The following is a 20334-nucleotide window of genomic DNA, read 5'->3' as shown; positions in this document are numbered from 1 at the left end:
AGTCTGATTAATTTATCAGAGATGTCTGTATACAGTAGAATTTGTAACATAGTAGTCAGTTGGGCTAATATTTGCTTTTTGATTCTAGTTGGAAGTGTCTTGGTGAAAGTCTTCTGGCCATGTATCGTCACCTCACAACCTGTGAACCCCCCCGTCCTAGTTTGGGAAAAAGGGTAGACCTTTCAGACTACAAAGATGCATCACAACCTCTTCCTGTTCCCCAGACCTCCTCTCCAATAAGCATATCCACAGACATACCCTACATCTCGACTCCCACAACACCAGCTATCCCAGCACCAGAGCCAGTTTCTGCAGTGTCCTCTGTTACTCCTTCTCTGTCTTCTCAGAATGTCAGTGATTTGTCCCCTGTACAAGGTAACCAATATTTAGTTTTATTTCAAATGTATTAGTGGGTTTCATAGATTTTACAGAGGTACCGAAGGAGCAATAAAAAAATGTTAGTCCTTACAGGAGCACATATACTACCTGCAGTATATTAACATAAATAGCACAAAAGGCTCTGCACACAAGATCTTGAAATCTAGTTTTTACATTTGTGTTTGGAAAAATTTTGATTTTTTTTCTGAAATATTCTTGCCTAGTTTTTTCATAAAATTGTGCTGTATTCAGACTTCCCCTAGCTCAAAATGGCTGAAAATCTAAAGCAACAGGTTGACCTCAAGTATTCTGCAAATATTTATGCAGTATTGAAGGTCTTAAGATTTGGCTTAGCATGGAAAGGAATATATTTGATAAGGGAATTAAATGGCAGCTCCAACGAGGCAGTTGGTCAACTGTTAATGATATCTAGGATACTATGCAGACGTACTAAAGTCTTTGTCTTCTCAGACCACCTTAATCTGGCTTTATAAAGATCCAGTGTAGATCCAGTCATTACCTGGCTGGTGGAACCTCAGCGAACAGTAGTAGTAACTATTACTAATCTTCTCCTGCAAAGTGCTTGTGTTTTAGTTTAATTTGTCTGGAAACAGGGTTGCTTTGATAAAATATTTCTTTTTATTAACCACTTGCCCTCCTGAGGATTTACCCCCCCCCCCCCCTTTCCTGACCAGGCCATTTTTTGCGCTGCGGCGCTGCATTACTTTAACTGACAATTGCGCGGTCATACAACGCTGCATCCAGATGAAATGTATGTCCTTTTTTCCCCACTAATTGAGCTTTCTTTCGGTGGTATTTTAATTTTTTTCACTATAAAAAAAAAAGGCCAATAATTATGAGAAAAAAAAACATATTTTTGACTTTTTGCTATTAAACATGTCCAGTAAAAAAAATTGTAAAAATCAAATTTCTTCATAAATTTAGGCTAAAATGTATTTTGCTACATGTCTTTGCTGAAAAAAAATCCCAATACGTGTAAATTAATTGGTTTACGTGAACGTTATAGCGTTTACAAATGGCGGTATATATACTGGATTTTTTTTTTCTTGTACTAGTAATGGTGGCGATCAGCGACTTATTACGGGACTGCAGCGGGCATTCTGACACTGGGGGGGAACTGACTTGGTGTCACTGACATCCCCAGTGACACCAATACAGTGATCAGTGCTAATAAAAAGCACTGTCATTGTACTAATGGCACTGGGCAGGATGGGTTTAAATTGAGGGGCAATCGAAGGGTTAACTGTGTGCTGGGAGTGTTTTACTGGGGGGCGGTGTGTTGGTGCTTCATTGTAAGCACACTGCTCTGAATGTCTGCTCTGGATGTGCTGTGCACAGCTGTCCAGAGCAGTGTGCCTGAGCCAACAGGGAGGAGACCCTCAGTAATCACAGGGCGCCGGTGGGTAATCACCGGCCCGGACCCAGTGATTGACAGCTGCGACCCCTACTCGGAAATACAAAATCACGTATATATACGTGATTTTGAACACCCCTGCCGCCCTGTAGCAGTATATCTGCTATAGGGCGGTCCGATGTGGTTAAAGAAAAAAATGTTAGTCTGTATAACTAGTTGCCCAGCTTTCCCATCTTTACCATATTGATAAAATTGACAGGAAGAGATTTTGTGGTTTGGTATCTGACCCGGAAATTCCATCAAGCCTACACCCATTCTGTGATATTACTAGGGGTGTTCTAGGGTCTGTTACGCAGCTCTCTACTAAAAGAGATGGCCTTCCATTATAAAAGAATCTGAGATCTCTCCACCTCTAAGATAAACAGTTTGCCAGTTTCATATCGATACTCCTCTTTGGTTCAGTCGGTTATTGCCTGAACTCTTCACTATTCCCAACCACAAGCTTTGGCTTTCTAGAGGTGTATACCAATGGGGCATTAAAACGTTTGAGGTTCTGAAACAGGAGTTTTCTCTCCCAACTTTTTTGTTATTCCTTTACCATCAGGTACAGCATGCCCTAACATCTCAATTTACTGACGGCTTCCTAGTCCTCTCCTCATTATCTTTACTGGATGTTGTGTATGGGGTAGCACCTCGTAAATTGATCTCCACGCTGTTCGAACCTGGCCTACTCTTATCAAATCTCGCTGGGAGACTGACATAGGGGTCATTGGAGATGAGGAATGGGAGGAGGTACTAGACTCCTGCAAAAAAGTTTCGCCTAAAATATCTGACCGCATTACCCAACTCTATATTTTGCATAGGGCATATTTTACAACAACTCATCTTGCACGGTTTAGAATTAAATATTGCCCTAAATGCCATATATCCCTGGGCATGTTTGGCACTGTCCACGGATAAATGGATTTTGGACTCAGGTAATCCAGTTCTTACATGACCGCATTGGTTCCCCTATATCCTTGGATCCTAAACCATGTTTATTGGGAATTCTCCCTAATCCTGATTCTGATAAGTGTTTGACTACATTTTTACATGAAACTTTGTTTAACGAGCAGGGCCCTCTGTGTCCTCTTGTACCAAATTGTATTGTAACTGTAATGTCTACCTTCATTTTGTAAAGCGCTGCGCAAACTGTTGGCGCTGTATAAATCCTGAATTATTATTATTATACAGTATTTATAAAGCGCCAATAGTTCGCTCAGCGCTGTACATTACAAAGGGGGACAGAACATGTGACAGAACAACAACAATACAATGCAAAACATGAGGGGATCGAGGGCCCTGCTCTTTCGAGCTTACAATCTAGGAGGGAGGGGATGGTGGCACAGGAGGAGATAGCTGTGGGGGATGGGGTGGTAGGAAGAGTGGAGGAGGTTGGCAAGTTAGCAGGGGGTGGGGTAGGCTTCCCTGAAGAGGTGGGTTTTCAGGGTGCGCCTAAAGGAGAGGAGAGTAGGTGATAATCTGATGGGTTGGGGCAGGGAGTTCCAGAGGATGGGTGACACCCTGGAAAAGTCCTGGAGGCGGGCATGGGAGGAGGAGAACAGGGAACTAGAGAGAAGGAGGTCTTGTGAGGAGCAGAGTGTGCGTGCTGGGTCGTACTTGGATATTAGGTCAGTGATGTAGTTCGGGGCAGTATGGTGGACGGCTTTGTACGTCAGTGTAAGGATTTTGAATTTGATCCGTTGCGCAATCGGAAGCCAGTGGAGGGATTGGCAGTGGGGGGTGGCGGAAATGGAGCGGTTGGAAAGGTGAATGATTCTGGCAGCCGTATTCAGGATCGACTGAAGCGGGGACAGCCAGCGGCGAGGCAGGCCAGTGAGGAGGTAGTTGCAGTAATCGAGTCGTGATATGATGAGGTAGTGGATGAGCTGTTTAGTGGTTTCTGGGGTTAGGAACGTGCGTATTTTGGCGATGTTGTGGAGGTGGAGTCTGCACGAGCTTGTTAAAGATTGGACTTGGGGCTGGAAGGATAGGTTGGAGTCCAGAATGACACCAAGTACTCTGGCCTGCGGGGTGGGTTTGATGGTGGCGTTGTTGGATGTGATGGAGAAGTCAATGGGGGGGGGTGTCCGGGCTGGGGGGAAGACAAGAAACTCGGTTTTGGAGAGGTTCAGTTTAAAGAAGTGGAGCGACATCCAGTCTGATATGTCGCTCAGCAGGTGTGTGATTCAGGCGGAGACTGAGGTGGTGAGGTGGGGGGTTGAGAGATAGATTTGTGTGTCGTCAGCATATAGGTCGTAGTTAAAGCTGTGAGAGTGTATGAGTTGGCTAAGGGAGGAGGTGTAGATGGAGAAGAGAAGGGGCCGGAGGACGGAGCCTTGAGGGACCCCAACAGAGAGGGGGAGTGAGGGGGAGGTGGTAGCATTATAGGTAACGCTGAAAGAGCGTTGTGACAGGTAGGATGAGAGCCAGGAGAGAGCAGAATCTCTGAGGCCGAGGGAGTTGATTTTTTGAGGAGGAGGGGGTGGTCGACTGTGTCGAAGGCCGCAGAGAGGTCAAGGAGTAGGAGCACTGAATAGTGGCCATTAGCTTTGGCAGTTAGCAGGTCGTTGGAGAGTTTAAGTAAGGCAGTTTCGGTGGAGTGTAGGGGACAGAAGCCGGACTGTAGGGGGTCGAGGAGGTTGTTGTCGTTGAGGTGAGAGCTTAGGCAGGGGTAGACTAGGCGCTCGAGGAGTTTGGATGTAAATGGGAGCAGGGAGATGGGTCTGAGGTTGTTCGGGTCATTGGGGTCCAGGGAAGGCTTTTTAAGTATGGGGGTGATGTGTGAGTGTTTCAGAGGGGAGGGGAATGTGCCGGAGGAGAGGGAGAGATTAAAGATGTGGGTGAGGGAGCGTAGGATGGAGGGGGAGGGAGGTCGTAGGAGTTGTGAGGGGATAGGGTCGAGGGGGCAGGTGGTGAAGCGGGCATCAGAGAGGATCTTGGAGACTTCCTCGATGGTAGTAGGGTCAAAGGTGCGGAGTGTTGGGGGGGCTTCAGTATGAGGAATGTAGGGTGGGGTGGAAGTGGAGGTCAGAGCAGTGGTGGGGCCGTGGGAGAGGGGTGATGAGGGGTAGCTGAGTGAGGGGGAACAGGGTTGGAGGGAGTTTGAGCAGTGACGAAGTCCCTGCGGGTTTTGTCGAGGGAGAGGGGGGATGAGGGAGTAGCTGTGTGAGAGGGGGGACGGGTTGAGAGGGCGTGTGAGTTGCGACGATGTCCTTGCGAATTGTGTCAATCTTGTTTTTGAAGTGATTGGCAATCTCAAGGGTGGTGAGTTAGGTGCTGGGTGGAGGTGGGGGTGGCGAGAGTAGAGAGTTGAGTCGGCGAGGATTGGAGGAGAGGGCCTTGATGAGGGTAAGGAAGTAGGCTTGTTTGGCTGCATGGAGGGAGGAGGTATAGGTGTGGAAGGCAGATTTGTAGCGGGTGAAGGCTTTGTGGGATTTGGTTTTGCGCCATAGTCACTCCAGGGCACGACTGTGTTGTGTGAGGGTTTTGGTGTGATCAGTCTGCCAGGGCTGGAGCGGTCGGGGTCTGATGTTGCGTGTGGTTAAAGGCGCTAGTGAGTCAAGGGCTGTTGACAGCGTGTTGTTGTAGGCAGTCATAGTCAAGTCGGGGCAGGACGGGGAGGATGCTGTCGTGGAGTTGAGAAGCTGCAGAGTGGAGGGGGGCAGGGTTAAGGTTGCGGAGGTTACGGCTGGTAGTAGTGTGACATTTGGAGGGGTAGGCGTTGAAGGATGAGGAGATAGAGAAGGTAATCAGGTTGTGGTCAGAGAGAGGGAAGGGGGTGTTAGTGAGGTTGTGGGGAGCTCAGCGGTTGGAGAAGACAAGATCAAGGATATTACCGTCGGAGTGGGTGGTGGATTGTATGCACTGTGCAAGTGCAAAGGAGGAGGTTAAGTGGAGGAGATGGGATGTGGCTGGGTTGTCGAGGTTGACAGGGATGTTGAAATCCCCAAGGATGATGGTGGGTAGCTCAGAGGAGAGGAAGGAGGGTAGCCAGGAGGAAAAGTCATCCAGAAAGTGGGATATGGATCCAGGAGGCCAGTATATCACAGCAGTCTTCAGGGGGGGTTGGGGAGAATAGTCGGATGCAGTGGGCCCCAAAGGAGGAGAAGGATAGAGAGGGGGGGTTTGGGAGGACCAGAAGGTGCTCTGCGGTGACAGGAGCAGACCAACCCCACCACCTTTACGACCGTTGGGCCTGGGTGAGGTGGGTCCAGGTGAGACCTCCGTAGGAGAGTGCAGCAGGGGAGGTAGAGTCAGTGGCCTGGATCCAGGTTTCCGTAATCGCTAGGAGGTTGAGGGAGCAGGAAACAAAGAGGTCGTGGATGGCGGTAAGCTTGTTGCACACCAATCGGGCGTTCAGGAGTACACATGAAAACGGGGGGGAGATTTTAGGGAGCAGAGGGAATAATAATAATAGTGCCAAGAAATTGGTAGCCTGCTATTGGAGGAGTGGATGGCAGATGTTAACAATACCCTACCTTTAAAGAAAATTATATATGTTAATAGAGGCTGCCCTAGCAAATATAGCAAAATCTGGGATCGTTGGCTTCAATCTGCAGACACCAGCAATTAGATATAATATAAAATATAATGAAGGTTTGGATTAGTTTCATATATTGGCTGTAAATTTGTTCTTTATCATACATCACAGGACACAGAGCAGGCTTTTCATGACTGTGTGTTATAGGCCACCTATAGGTGAATGGACAGTGGCCGACCAATCAGAGAGGATGTCCTCACCTATATAACCCCTCATATACAGAAAGTACCTCCGTTTTTTTTTCGCCAGTGTCTGTAAGGTGGATGGTCACTGAAAGTATTTCTGTACTCTTGGAGCGTACCTGAAAGTCCAGAATGGTTCCATTAGAGAATCAGGGACTTTTTAATCAGATACAGTCAGAAGGTTATGAACTAAAATTGGATGGTACCCAAGCCTTGCTGGATAAGGAGAAGAATCCTCGAGGTTTTGCCTGTAATGCAGCCTAACGGTGCTTGATCCTGCGCAGATGGAACCCTGTGCAGTTTTAAAGTCTGGCCAAGGCGCTTCCAGAGGGGTGCTATACAGGTGCAAGGCAGTAGCCCCATGGGGATTGAGTCCTTGAAGGTCTGTATGACAATGCCCGGTGAAGGTTGGTGCCTGACGGAAGTCAGGAACCTGCGGTGGGACTGGTAAGATATCTTTTTTTTCTCTCTGTAAAGAGAAACAAACAAAGCTCTAAATTGAAGTAAAAAGGAGAGGTGTTGTGACTGTGAGTGTCCACCAGGGGGAGTGCTCACTGTTGTTACTGAGATATGCTTGCTCTTTTTGTTTTCGGCCACTAGAGTGTGGCCAGAAATGGAAGTCGGACATATTTTGTATATCTGGAGGCCAGGACACATGTGGTCTGTTGCTGCTGAGAAATCTCCTGTGGCTGGGACACAGAGCGGGCTATTCTGTAGGCGCACGTGAGTACTCCCCTGAGGGGGAAGCATGGACCAGTCAGTCAGGAGACACCCTAGGTGGCTCATAAGGCATCATTTGTATTGAGTGTTTTTTCAGCACACTACTTGCATAGCTGTATCATTGTGATTTGTGTTACGAGTGGAGGTACACAGGTTTGTACGATCTGAAATGACGTCTTTCAGAAAGCTGAGTGGGGGAGGTGCAGCAGGAAAAGGAGCTAATGCACCACCGCCAGGTCCTGAGGAACCTAGCCAAAGGTCTGCTGTAATCTTCTCTCCTGACAGGCCAGAAGTGATTTGGCAGTCTGTGCCACTGTGTCTATCTAGCATTGTGTCTGCTACTGGGGCTTCTGTCTCAGCATATGTAGCCAAGGATGATCTTGCTTCAGCCTTAGCGGGGTTAGAAGATAAGATCGCTGGGATGATTGCATGAGTTTTTCAGGGGACTAAAAAGTGTGATAGATCCCCATCACCAGAACCACCAATCCTGGGGCAGGAATGGGTGGAGCCTAAAGATAAGGAGGAGCTGGAAGGTCAGGCCGTAGAATTTCTGTCTGAGGAGTCACAGCTTGAGGAGAAGCAGGTCTCTGCCTCCCAATCTCAAAGATTTTTAGTCCAAGACCTCATTGATATGGTATGGTGTGGATTCAGGCTACCTCCGATGGAAACCTCTGAGGTTACTTATTCTTCCCTGGGCCATTTTGAAGCCTTCACAGAGTACTCATTCATTTCTGGTGCATTTGCTTCTGGAGCAAATTATGTATGCTGACTGGGACCACCCAGACAGGGTTTTTGTTCCACCAAAGAGGTTTTCTGTTCTGTACTCCTGGAACAAAAGTTTAAGAAATAGGGGTTGCCTGTAGTGGATGTTTTGGATGCAGCTTTTTCATACCTGAATAAATCTTTAACATGTCCTGTGGATAATGTATAGGTTTTCAAGGACCCAGCAGATAAGAAGCTAGAATCTCTTCTTAAGGCCTCCTTCTCCCTGGCAAGTTCTGCTGCACAGCCAGCTGTGGCAGCTATTGGCATTTGCCAGAGTCTTTCTGACTGTGTCAAACAACAAATTAGAAGACCATCAGTGCAGGGGGTATGCTCTGCCAAGGATTTGGAAGATGTTCCACGTGCTTTGTGTTTCACAGTTGATGCTCTTAAGAATTCAATTCAGCAAATTACTCACTTGGCCCTCTTATCTGTGCACATGCACAAGGTTTTGTGGCTGAAGAGTTGGTCAGGAGAACTGCCATGCAAAAAATTGTTGGCAGGCTTTCCCTTTCATGGGGAACGGCTGTTTGGGGAAGATTTGGATAAATATATCCAAAAGATTTCATGTGGTAAAAGTACTCTTCTACCCTTTAAAAGGAAATTCAAATGCCCTTCTTTTAAGGTGTCAGGTTTTGTTTGCTGGGCCCTCAACTTCCAGGCAGTCGTTTCGCCACACACAGGTGCCAGCCTCCAGGTGTAGATCTCAGAATCAAAACCCAAGGAGGCCCTGGGTGCAAAAGTCATCTAAGACAGATCTAAAGTCCATCTCCGTATGAGGGGACACCCCCACTTGTTCGGGTGGGGGGAAGGCTTTTGAATTTTGTGGCCGCAGGAGGGCTCTAGTCCAAGACAAATGGGACATTTCCATTTCCTTTGGGTACAGACTAGAATTTCGGGTATTTCCCATGCGCGGTTTCTAAGATCAAATGTACCAACGAATCCATAGAAAAGAAGTGCTTTATTTCAGAAACTCGATTGTCTATTGGCTCAAGAAGTAATCACGGAGGTTCCAGCGGGGGCGAAAGGTTTCAGGGGTTTTATTCAAACCTGTTTACAGTCCCAAAACCATATGGGGATGTAGGGCCAATATTGGACCTCAAGGGGCTAAATCTGTTCCTAAATGTCCGATCCTTTCGTATGATATCGGTTCGGTCAGTAGTGGCTGCCCTACAGGAGGGAAATTTTTTGGCGTCCATAGACGTCAAGGACGCATACCTGCATGTAACGATATTCATTCCTCACCAAAGATTTCTGCGGTTTGTAGTAGGGGCTCAGCATTTTCGGTTCATAGCACTACCGTTTGGGTTGGCCACGGCTCCCAGCATTTTTACAAAAATTCTTGCTCCGGTGTTGGGGCTACTCAGAACTTGGGGAGTATTGGTCACAGGTTATCTAGCCGATCTCTTGCTCAGAAATCGGTCAGTGCCGGTCTGAAGCAGGGTGTGGTCCTTACGATGCAGATCCTGGAAGAGCTGCACTGGGTGCTCAACCTCGGCCCTGGAACCAGTGCAGACCCTGGAGTATTTTGGGATGGCCCTAGACATGGTTCAGGCAAAGATATTTCTGCCTCCAGGTAAATGTTGCGCCCTGAGGAACAAGGTTTGCAGTTTGAAGGCCAAGAAGTATCTTTCAATTCGCCTCTGTATGAGGTTGCTGGGGAAAATGGTGTCCTCGTTGGAGACTATTCCCTGTGGTCAATTCCACTCCAGACCACTGCAAAGGTACATTCTGTCCGTTTGGAACAAAATGATTCTTGCCCTGGATTACTGCATATCTCTGTCTCCATAGGTGCTGCAGAGCCTGAATTGGTGATTGATAACAATTTGAAGAAGGGAAGATCCTTTCGGCCAGTGTTGTGGAAGTTGGTAACCACCAATGGAAGCTTTTCAGGTTGGGGGGCTGTTCTGGAGGAGGCCACAGTTTAGGGAACATGGCTTCCACGGAAAAGGGTTCTTCCCATCAATGTCCTGGAACTTTGAGTAGTGAGGCTGACTCTGAGATATTGCACATCCAGGCTTCAGGGTTGGCCTGTAAGGATTCAATCCGACAATGCCATAGCAGTCGCATACATCAACCACCAGGGTGGTACCAGGAGTTGAAGATCTCAGAAGGAGGTGAACTATATTCTGACCTGGACAGAGAGATATGTTCCAAGTCTGTCAGCAGTGTTCATTCCAGATGTGGAAAATTGGCAGGCGGATTATCTCAGTCGCCAGCAGTTGAGTCCAGGGAATGGGCTTTGCATCCCAATGTTTTCAAGGAAATCTGCCAGCGATGGAGTTGCCTGGATGTAGATCTGTTTCAGATTCAACAACAAGATCAATCTTTTTGTGTCCAGGGTAGGTGACCCTCGCGGGGCCTGTGTAGACACCTTTAGTGATTCTTTGGAACCAGTTCTCACTGATTTATGCTTGATCCAGCTGCTGCCGCGTCTTACGCAGGATTCGAGAGGAGTCTATTCCAGTATTACTGATTGCTCCAGCCTGGCCCAGGAGGGCCTGGTACACAGACATAGGGAAGATGGCAGTAGATGGCCCGTGGGCCCTGCCGTATCGGCCAGACCTGTTGTCTAAAGGTCCTATATTGCACTCGGCTTTACGGTCGCTAAATTTGACGGCGTGGCTATTGAAACCCAAATCCTGAAGGATAGAAGAGTGTTGGATTCTTTCATCACCGTCATGTTGTGTGCTAGAAAGGAAGTTTCTAGGAACATTTATTACAGAACCTGGACGGCTTGCATTGCCTGGTGTGAGGTTTACTAATGGCACCCACAAAAGTATGTGATTGGCAAGATTCTGCCGTTTCTTCAAACAGGGTTGCAGAAGAATTTGGCTGTTGGTACCATTAAGGGCCAGGTTTCAGCATTAGCTATTTTTTTCCCAGAGGCCCATTATGTCTCACTCTTTGGTCCGCACTTCTTTAACAAGGAGTAATGCATATGGCTCCTCCTGTCAGGTTGCCTTTGTGTCCTTGGGACCTAAACTTGGTTTTGGAGGATTTGCAAAAGCCACCATTTGAACCTATTGGAGAGATTCCACTGGTCCTGTTGACTCATAAGGTGTTGCTTCTAGTGGCAATCACTTCTGCGAAAACGATGTTGGAGCTTGCAGCTCTATCTTGCAGAGAACCATTTCTGGTTTTCATCTCAATCAGGATATAGTTCTGCCTTCATTCTTTCTTAGGCCTCAGCTAGCAGGAGAAAGATCTCTGCATACCTTGGATGTGGTTCATGTTGTAAGGGTCTTCTTGAAGGCTGTAGCACAGGTCATGAGGCCAGATACACTATATGTGTTGCCAGAGGGGCCTAGAAAGGGGAAGGGGGCATCCAAGGCGGCTATTTCTCATTGGATCCGCAAATTGATCATTCAAGCCTATGGTTTGAAAGGTAAAGTCCCACCCTTTCTGGTGAAGGCACAATCCACCAGGAGTGTGGGGGCATCTTGGGAAATCTTCCATCAGGCTTCAGTGGCTCAGGTTTGGAAGGCCGCTACATGGTCTGCAGTTCACACAGTCACAAGGTTCTACCAGGTGGATGTCAGAGCCGCAGAGGATTCTGCCTTTGGCGGCAGTGCTTTATGGACGGCTGAGTAGGTCCTGAGGGATTATTGACGGTGGCTATCATGGTGTCACCCTCCCCTCAAATTTCTTATTGCTTTAGGACATCCCACATAGTCATGAATTGCCTGCTCTGTGTCCCGTGATGTACGATAAAGAAAATTGGATTTTTTCTACATACCTACCTGTGAAATCCGTTTCTTGGAGTACATCACGGGACACAGAGGTCCCACCCCTCTTTCTGGAGTGTCATTGCTTGCTACAAAAATGGAGGTACTTCCTGTATAAAAGGGGTTATATAGGGGAGGACCTCATCTCTGATTGGTCAGCCAGTGTCCGTTCATCTATAGGTGGCCTATAACCCACGTAGTCATGAAAAGCCTGCTCTGTGTCCTTTGATGTATGATAAAGAACATATTTACAGCCAATACATGAAGCTAATCCAAACCTTCGCTATATAAGTGCAGGTGTCTGCAGATTGTAGCCAGTGATCCCAAATTTTGCTATATTTGCTAGGGCAGTCTCTATTAACATATATAATTTTCTTTAAAGGTAGGGTATTGTTAATATCTGGCATCCACTCCTCCAGTAGCGGGCTACCAATTTCCTGGCGCTAAACAAAGTTTCATGTAAAAACGTAGTCAAATACTTATCAGAATCTGGATTAGGGAGAATTCCCAATAAACATGGTTTAGGATCCAAGGATATAGGGGAATCCATGCGGTCATGTAAGAATTTATAATCTATAACCCACATAGTCATGAATAGCCTGGTCTGTGTCCCATGATGTACTCCAAGAAATGGATTTTACAGGTAAGTATGTAGAAAAAAAGTCAAACTTTTCTCCTTATTATCCATATAGATGTATGTATTTTTCCCATATATTATCTTCCCTGAGATAGGCGTATCCTCTTCATAAGGGGTTGTGCTGACTGTTTTTTTTTTGTTGCCAGCAAATTAATATTCCATACAGGTCTCCACTACTGTGTTATGATCAGTATCCTACTTCTATTGTTACCATGGAGGTTGCCCCTTTTTTTTTCAGTTTGCTTACCGTAATCTTCTAGGGGGTTTTTTTTTCCATTCAATAAAGCATTTTGCCTTCTTGGTGAAAAAAATGTTTTTGTCTTGTTTTGACGATTTTTGTAGGTGATATAGGATCTCTTATCAATTTGTTAAGCTAAATAAGTATTCAAAGTAACCTTTTTTTATGTTTGCTTTTAAATTAGATCAGTTGGCAAGTGACAAGAGCAAGAAAGGTGTGAAGAGGAAGAGGGTGTCTGAGGATGCCGGGGAAACAGCTAAAAGACGCTCTGCCCGGGTCCGTAACACTAAATGCAAAAAGGAGGAGAGAATCGATTTTCAAGAATTGTTAATAAAATTCTTGCCTTCCAGGTATAATTGTAGTGTGAACTATATAGTACATTGGGCATGTGTCTCAAATAACGAACGCATGCAAACAAAAATTTTAATTCAAATGTATTCCTCCATAGCCACAAAGTATATAAAGGGGTTGTAAGGGCTAAACACATTTTCGCTTAATGAATTCCCTGCATTAGGGTAAGTCCCAGTGTTTATATGAACTCTATCCCCTGCCCCCCCCCCCCCCAATTATTTACCCAAATCCTCACTCGATCCAGCGCTGTGCCTGCCTGTAGCGGATTGTAGTGCAACCTCTCTCACTACATTCACAGGACAGAAAGGCAGCTACGGCAGCCATTGGGCCTCCTGTTGCTGTTAATCAAATCCTGTGAGTGGGGGTGGTGGCCAAGTTGCACTGTTTTTGTTTATAGATTCCTGGTGCCCAACCTGCAGCCCTTTGGTATATGAAGCGCGGCACTTTGACCTTGGGTAGTAGCATTGATCTCTACAAGCGTCATGTAACATGTTCCCAGTTTCTTACTGTCTTCTGTAGCATATCCCCAACCAAAAACATAGCTTGTCCACACTCTCTGATCCTCATTTATTCTATTAGACCGTAGTTTCTGACAGTATTTTCAAGCATTACATATATACTGAACATTATGTGTGGCACATGTTTGTTATTTAAATAAGCAATACAGCCTCCTAAATCTGCCTTTGCAAGCCCTGTTATTTCCTTGAAAAAATAGTAGTGACATCAGGTGCTGTACAAAGTGCTGTACATACACAGTTGTGTTCAAAATAATAGCAGTGTGTTGAAAAACGTGAATAAAGCTCAAAATCCTTCTAATAGCTTTTATTTCCATACACACAAATGCATTGGGAACACTACACATTCTATTCCAAATCAAAACATGAAGAAATATATATCAAATTTGTGTTGTTCCTCTAAAAAAAATTGAAGAAAAGTGAATATTAGACTGTTCAAAAAAATAGCAGTGTTTGTATTCTTCTTTACAAACTCAAACATTCACTATATAAACTGAAAAATGTTTGAAGATTTTGCTTTCCTTTGAATCACTTAATTAATATTTAGTTGTATAAGCACTGTTTCTGAGAACTGCTGTACATCTGTGTTGCATGGAGTCAACCAACTTCTGGCACCTGTGAACAGGTATTCCAGCCCAGGATGATTGGACTACATTCCACAGTTCTCTCTATTTCTTGGTTTTGCCTCAGAAACTGCATTTTTGATATCACCCCACAAGTTTTCTATTGGATTAAGATCCGGGGATTGGGCTGGCCACTCCATAACGTCAATCTTGTTGGTCTGGAACCAAGATGCTGCACGTTTACTGGTGTGTTTGGGGTCGTTGTCTTGTTGGAACACCCATTTCAAGGGCATTTCCTCTTCAGCATAAGGCAGCATGACCTCTTCAAGTATTCTGATGTATTCAAACTGATCTATGATCCCTGGTATGCGATAAATAGGCCCACCACTGTAGTATGAGAAACATCTCTATATCATGATGCTTGCGCAACCGTGCTTCACTGTCTTCACAGTGTACTGTGGCTTGAATTCAGTGTTTGGGGGTCGTCTGACAAACTGTCTCCGGCCACTAGACCCAAAAAGAACAATCTTACTTTCATCAGTCCACAAAATGTTGCGCCATTTCTCTTTAGGCCAGTCAATGTGCTCTTTGGCAAATTGTAACCTCTTCAGCACACATCTTTTTTTCAACAGTAGGACTTCTTGCAGATAGCTTGGCTTCACATAGGCGTCTTCTAATTGTAACAGTACTCACAGGGAACTTTAGACCTTCTTTGATCTTCCTGGAGCTGATTGTTGGCTGAGTCCTTGCCATTTTGGCTATTCTTCTATCCATTCGAAGGGTAGTTTTTCGCTTTCTTCCACGTCTTTCAGGTTTTGGTTGCCATATTAAAGCATTTGCGATCAATTTAGCTGAGCAGCCTATCATTTTCTGCACTTCTTTATATGTTTTCCCCTCTCCAATCAACTTTTTAATTAAGGTACACTGTTCTTCTGAACAATGTCTGGAACGACCCATTTTCCTCAGAATTTCAGAAAGAAATGCACTGTAACCAGCATGTACAACATTTACTGCCTTCCTTCCTTAAATAAGGGCAATAATTGCCACCTGTTTTTCAAAGAATTAATGACCTCACTAATAGAACTCCACACTGCTATTATTTTGAACATGCCCCTTTCAATTAGTGATTCAATTACACAGAATCAGCAGCATGCATGTCATGACTGTTGGGTCTGTTGGATTTCTATTACTCTACTACACCTGCTAGTAAATTATTTGCCATGTAGAAATATCATTTCTACCAAAAACAGTGATTGATCAGGTTAGTGATGTCTGACTGCTATTATTTTGAACACAACTGTACACTGTGCTGTTCTTAGTTTGTATAGAGAGCAGAGCTGTGGGATGGGACCCAGCAGGCCCACCCACTATAGAATAAAGGAGAGGGAAGAAGCAAGACCAGTCATTCTGCAAACAGAGCAGCACTGACAGGTCTTTATTACAGGAGACTCCAATGACCAAGTCTTGTATCATTTCTGCAGTCTCTGACCATCTCCTGTACCATGTCCACAGTCTTTGACCATCTCTTGTGTTACATCCACAGTCTCTGGCCATCTCTTGTATCTTGTCTGCAGTCCCTGATCATCTCCTGTATTATGTCAGCAGCCTCTGATCATATCCTGTATTATGCCCGCAGTCTCTGACCATCTCCTGTCTAATAACCACAGTCTCTGAAAATCTTGTATATCATGCCCATAGTATTTGATTATATCCTGTTGTGTGTTTGCTGTCTCTGACACTGCATATTTACTGAATTTTATGTGTGGTCTTTTGGTGATGTTGGGGGCTGTACTTGAGACCACTACTGCTCTAAGTTGCGCCACCCGCACCCCTGCTGGTAGTGTCCAAAGTGGTTCTTGAACTTTCTTGTTCCTCTGGGGAACCAAGGATCGCAGTAATGACTATACCATTCAAAGCATGGTATTAGAGTATTAGATCACTTCTGGGATCACAGCTTTCATACATAGCAGCAAATTAAAAGTAGTTCTAAAGGCTGAAGGCTTCAGGTCTGAGTGCAGCTCTCAACCAATCAATCATTACCTGGGCTTGATTAGATGTAGGTGAGACATTGGGGTGGGGCTAATACACCCCTGATGTCTTCAGAAAGAGGACCTAAACAAAATTTCACAATCCCAATGCACACGTTCCTGCATCAAAGAGCGGCTATGTGTATAGGTGGGTGCTGCAGCGACCATTGGCTGGAACCAAGAAACATCACAGGAGAAGGTCTGCAACACACCGAGGTTCTCCAGTATGGGTCCAAAGCTTTAATAAGCAATTACAGCCCTTGCTGTAGCTACGTGATTGCTTATTAACCTTGGGACCCATATTGAAGAACCTTGGTCTGCTGGTGACATTCTTCTCCCATAAAGAGGTCCTGTCACCTACCCATGCTATCAGTCAGGGGCTTGTTAGCCCCTTGTGATAACAATAAAGTTAAATAAGGAAGTACATTTTAAGAAGTGTTTAAAAAAATAAATTATAACAAAATAAATTAAAAGCATTCCATCACCCCCCCCCCCCCAAATCCCTTTCATCTGTCAGCAATCAGTCTGCTGTTACAACAATGACACATTTTAGATTATAAAATTTGCAAGACTCCTCCTGCTTGCCATGGTAGTTGATAACTAATGAGCACATCCATCTGCTGTATATCAGTCTCTGACCTTAACTTTAGGACATCTTTTGAATAGAAATTCAAAAAGGTCTCTGATACTGCTGCAACTAACAATTATTTTCATAATCGATTAGTTGGTCGATTATTGTTTAAATTAATTGGATAAAAACTTAAAAAAAAAAGGTGTGGTGCATAATTTAGTTAGTATGTAAAGTTAAAAAGTACCTTTTATTCTTGAATATCTATATGCAGTGTTAAATATAAATAACCAGCTGGTTGGGAAACAAAATAATCCATTCTGAAACTAACAGAGAGAAGAGATGTATGTACTATTAGAGGTTGAGTTTGGTACATGTCATCAGACTCCAAGATAAAAATTTATATTCAAAGAAAAAAAATATAAAAAAAGACCTAAACACTGTTTTGCAGATTTTCAGACAAGACTGTAACATAATATTATGCATGACAGACTCCCTAGGCAGGTAGATTGATACAAGCTACTTGTGCCTGCTATCAATTAAAGCCTGGTACACACTATAAGTTTCTTTTCATTCAACTCACGGGGCTGAACAAATATAAATTAACATATCGCTGTACTAAAACTGTGTACACAAGAAATTCGGGTGATCGATTATCCATTTTTATGGTATAAAGTCATTTTTTTTGTTTGACATAGAAACATTGTAATGTAGATTATTGTTTTTGCACAGTCTTTCGTATCCAATTTTTCTTGTACGAAAACAGTACACTTGCCCTCCAGAGGATTTACCTCCCTTCCTAACCAGGCCATTTTTTGCATTATGGCGCTGCGATACTTTAAGTGACAATTGCGTGGTCATGCAACGCTGCACCCAAATTAAATTTACTTCCTTTTTTCACCACGACTAGGGCTTTCTTTCAGTGGGTTTTGATCGCTTGTGCGGTTTAAATTTTTTGCGCTATAACAAAAAAAAAACGACAATTTTGAGAAAAAAACTATATTTTGGACTTTTTGCTATTCAATATGTCCAGTAAAAAAATTTAAAAAATCAAATTTCGTCATAAATGTAGGCCAAAATGTATTCTGCTACATGTCTGTGCTAAACAAAATCCCAATACGTGTCAATTAATTGGTTTACATGAAAGTTTTATATACTGGGCTTTTTTTCTTTTTAAATTTTTACTAGTAATGGCGACGATCACCAATTTATAGTGACAAATAATTGACAACTATTTCCATAATGGATTATGTTGATTAGTTGTTTCAGCCCTAGTCTCTTATAGGACATTCTGCTTTTATAGCATAGCATAATTACCAGGAAATGCTTTACAAGGTGGTGGCATTTTGACTGCATGGCATAAGTTAGAATTCCCCTTATCGTAGTTCCTCGTGTGCGCTGGATAAGATGCTGTTGTCAGTGATAGAAAAGAGGCGGTAACATCAACTTTGTCTTTGAGTTAACAGAGGTGCACATTTCTTTCAAGGCGTCCTCTTTCCTGATAATAGTATAATTGATTTCAGTTTGGTTGGTCTTGTTGATTTTTTATATTTTATTATTCTGTGTTTCCTCAAGGCTTCGCAAATCTGACTTAGAGGAAGAAGAGGATTCCATCAGCAACTATGAGATGCATTCAGACATAAAACGGAACAATTTCCAAGCTGGTGATCATGTGATGTCATTTGATTCTACTACATTCATGGAGTCAGGTCTGAAGCAAATTGTACTGCTGCAATATTAAGGCTTGTGTACATGGGCTTTTGCTCACTTTAGAATTGCTTTTATGCTCATACAAGTTAATGGTAATTGAAAAGCATCTTAACCACTTCAAGTCCGGACACTTTTACCCCCTTCCTGTCCAGGCCAATTTTCAGCTTTCAGCGCTATCACACTTTGAATGACAATTGTGCGGTTATGCACTGTACCCATATGAATTTTTTAGCATTTTTTGTGTAGAGGCCTCAGAAGTTAGAGATGATGACACATGAGACCCGACGGCCAACTCCCTGACCTTGGTTTGATAACTCATGCTGCCTGTGAGTATTTATAACATTATCACATAACGGCACACTTTAATTAGCAAGACTTTAAACAAGTATGTAACTTAGGAGCCGGGCAGCAATTCTTAGACCTCATTAGCTCTAAGAGCCAACCTCAGACAAGCAAAGTAAAGCTAAACAGGTAGTTCATATACTCATCTTATCCCAGCTTTCATACTGAAGAAAGTGATGGTATTATCTTAGAAGCGCTGAGGATTCCAAATATCATGAGAAGATGCTCCTGCAGCACCTCCTAATTATATTTGGAATTCTTACAGTTCCTAGAAGTGTCGTAGTGTCTTGACTTCACCTTCGCCAAGAGGCTGGGGGTAATGTAAGTATAATCATAAACAAACAGTGCAGCGCTCTAAAAGACTGTGTCTACAACTCAATGATAATATATCAATATAAATAATATAATACAATAGTGACAAAATGTCGAGTTCGACCTAAATAGTTTTATCAGTGATTACTGAGATGTGTTTTATTCACTCCTTTTACATTGTGAACAATTCTTTGCCCATTAAGGCCCATTAGAGGTAAATATCAGAAGGATCACTGTTTTTATTGAATTCAAACGGATGTAATTATCTATTTACTATTAGAAGTATAAATTTGAGGTATCACTAGTTTATTAAATTTTTATTAAATTTATTAAAAGTTTATTAAATTTTTATTGAGGTAGTTATGTATTAACTATTGGTCTACTAATAATAATGTCTTAGATTTAAACAACAATTTAATCAGTATTTATAGGAGATGGTAGATGGTGTTTTAAGATTTTCTTCTTATTATGTTTATATATTTTTTATTGATTGGGAATCATTTTGGATGTATATTTGCTGTGGTTACACAGCATATATTTTAATAATTTTTAATATTGAATCATGTAAATGTGTGGGTAGATTACATGATGTAGGGATTTTTGATATATTTTTTATACATAATTAGTTCATTTTTCTACACGTATTTATATTTATTTATTTTTATCGGTATAAAGTATATGGATATCCCCTTAGTCCATCCCCCAGATTTGTAGACTGAGTGTCTATTTATTTAGTTAGTATTTATATTTATTTACTCTATTAGTAAAACCCAACAAGAATATTTTGTTTTTATATATAGGATTGAGGGATTTATTGGCATGTACAATTCAGTTCCCTAATAAAGGTTTATTACTAATTTAATTAGTGAGTTAGGATTCCCCGAGTTATAGCTAATGATTCTTACGGTGCGGTGTCTATTCGGATTAGGAGATCCTCCCATTCATTATATACTGTATTATGCGGCAGGTTAAATGAAAGGAGGGCGTCAGAAAAATGGCCGCCGTTCTGAATGGGAGATGTAGTCGAGAAAATGGCGCGGGCACCGTTGAATGCATGGGAGGCGGGTCTCTAGTTAAGCTATAACATTAGGTCCAGTATAAAGGGAGGGACTGCGCTCGTAGTGCGATACCCCGATGAAGTCACGACCAGACGGTGACGTAACGCGTAGGTTCGCGAGTCCGTAGTTCCGGTGCGTGGTGACGCATTTCCGGCGTGAGACACCATTTTGCTACACCCAGGAGGTCCCATTCACATGCAGTACACCCACACATCAGTGAGGAGGGAAGACTGCTTGTAATGTGAGTGATACTCTTTTTTACTCTTTGAAATAAACCAAGTTGACT

The 20334-nt window shown here is 43.6% G+C and overlaps 1 protein-coding gene across 2 annotated transcripts in view; it reads left to right on the top strand.

Annotated features, from left to right (window-relative positions):
- The window catches only part of CABIN1 (calcineurin binding protein 1), a 331038-nt gene that overhangs the window by 56780 nt on the left and 253924 nt on the right, over nucleotides 1-20334 (top strand). For both annotated transcript variants that reach the window (XM_089653220.1, XM_089653219.1), the window contains exons 9-11: nucleotides 89-375; nucleotides 12787-12952; nucleotides 18202-18335. In XM_089653220.1, the coding sequence (XP_089509346.1) occupies nucleotides 89-375; nucleotides 12787-12952; nucleotides 18202-18335 (587 nt within the window). The remainder of the gene's footprint in view (nucleotides 1-88; nucleotides 376-12786; nucleotides 12953-18201; nucleotides 18336-20334) is intronic.

Source organism: Staurois parvus, unplaced genomic scaffold (genome assembly GCF_062004578.1).
Source record: "Staurois parvus isolate SC_StPar_1 unplaced genomic scaffold, SC_StPar_1.0 ptg000704l, whole genome shotgun sequence".
NCBI lineage: Eukaryota > Metazoa > Chordata > Amphibia > Anura > Ranidae > Staurois > Staurois parvus.
Note: the sequence above shows the minus strand (reverse complement) of the source record. Positions and strands in the feature narration are given on the sequence as shown.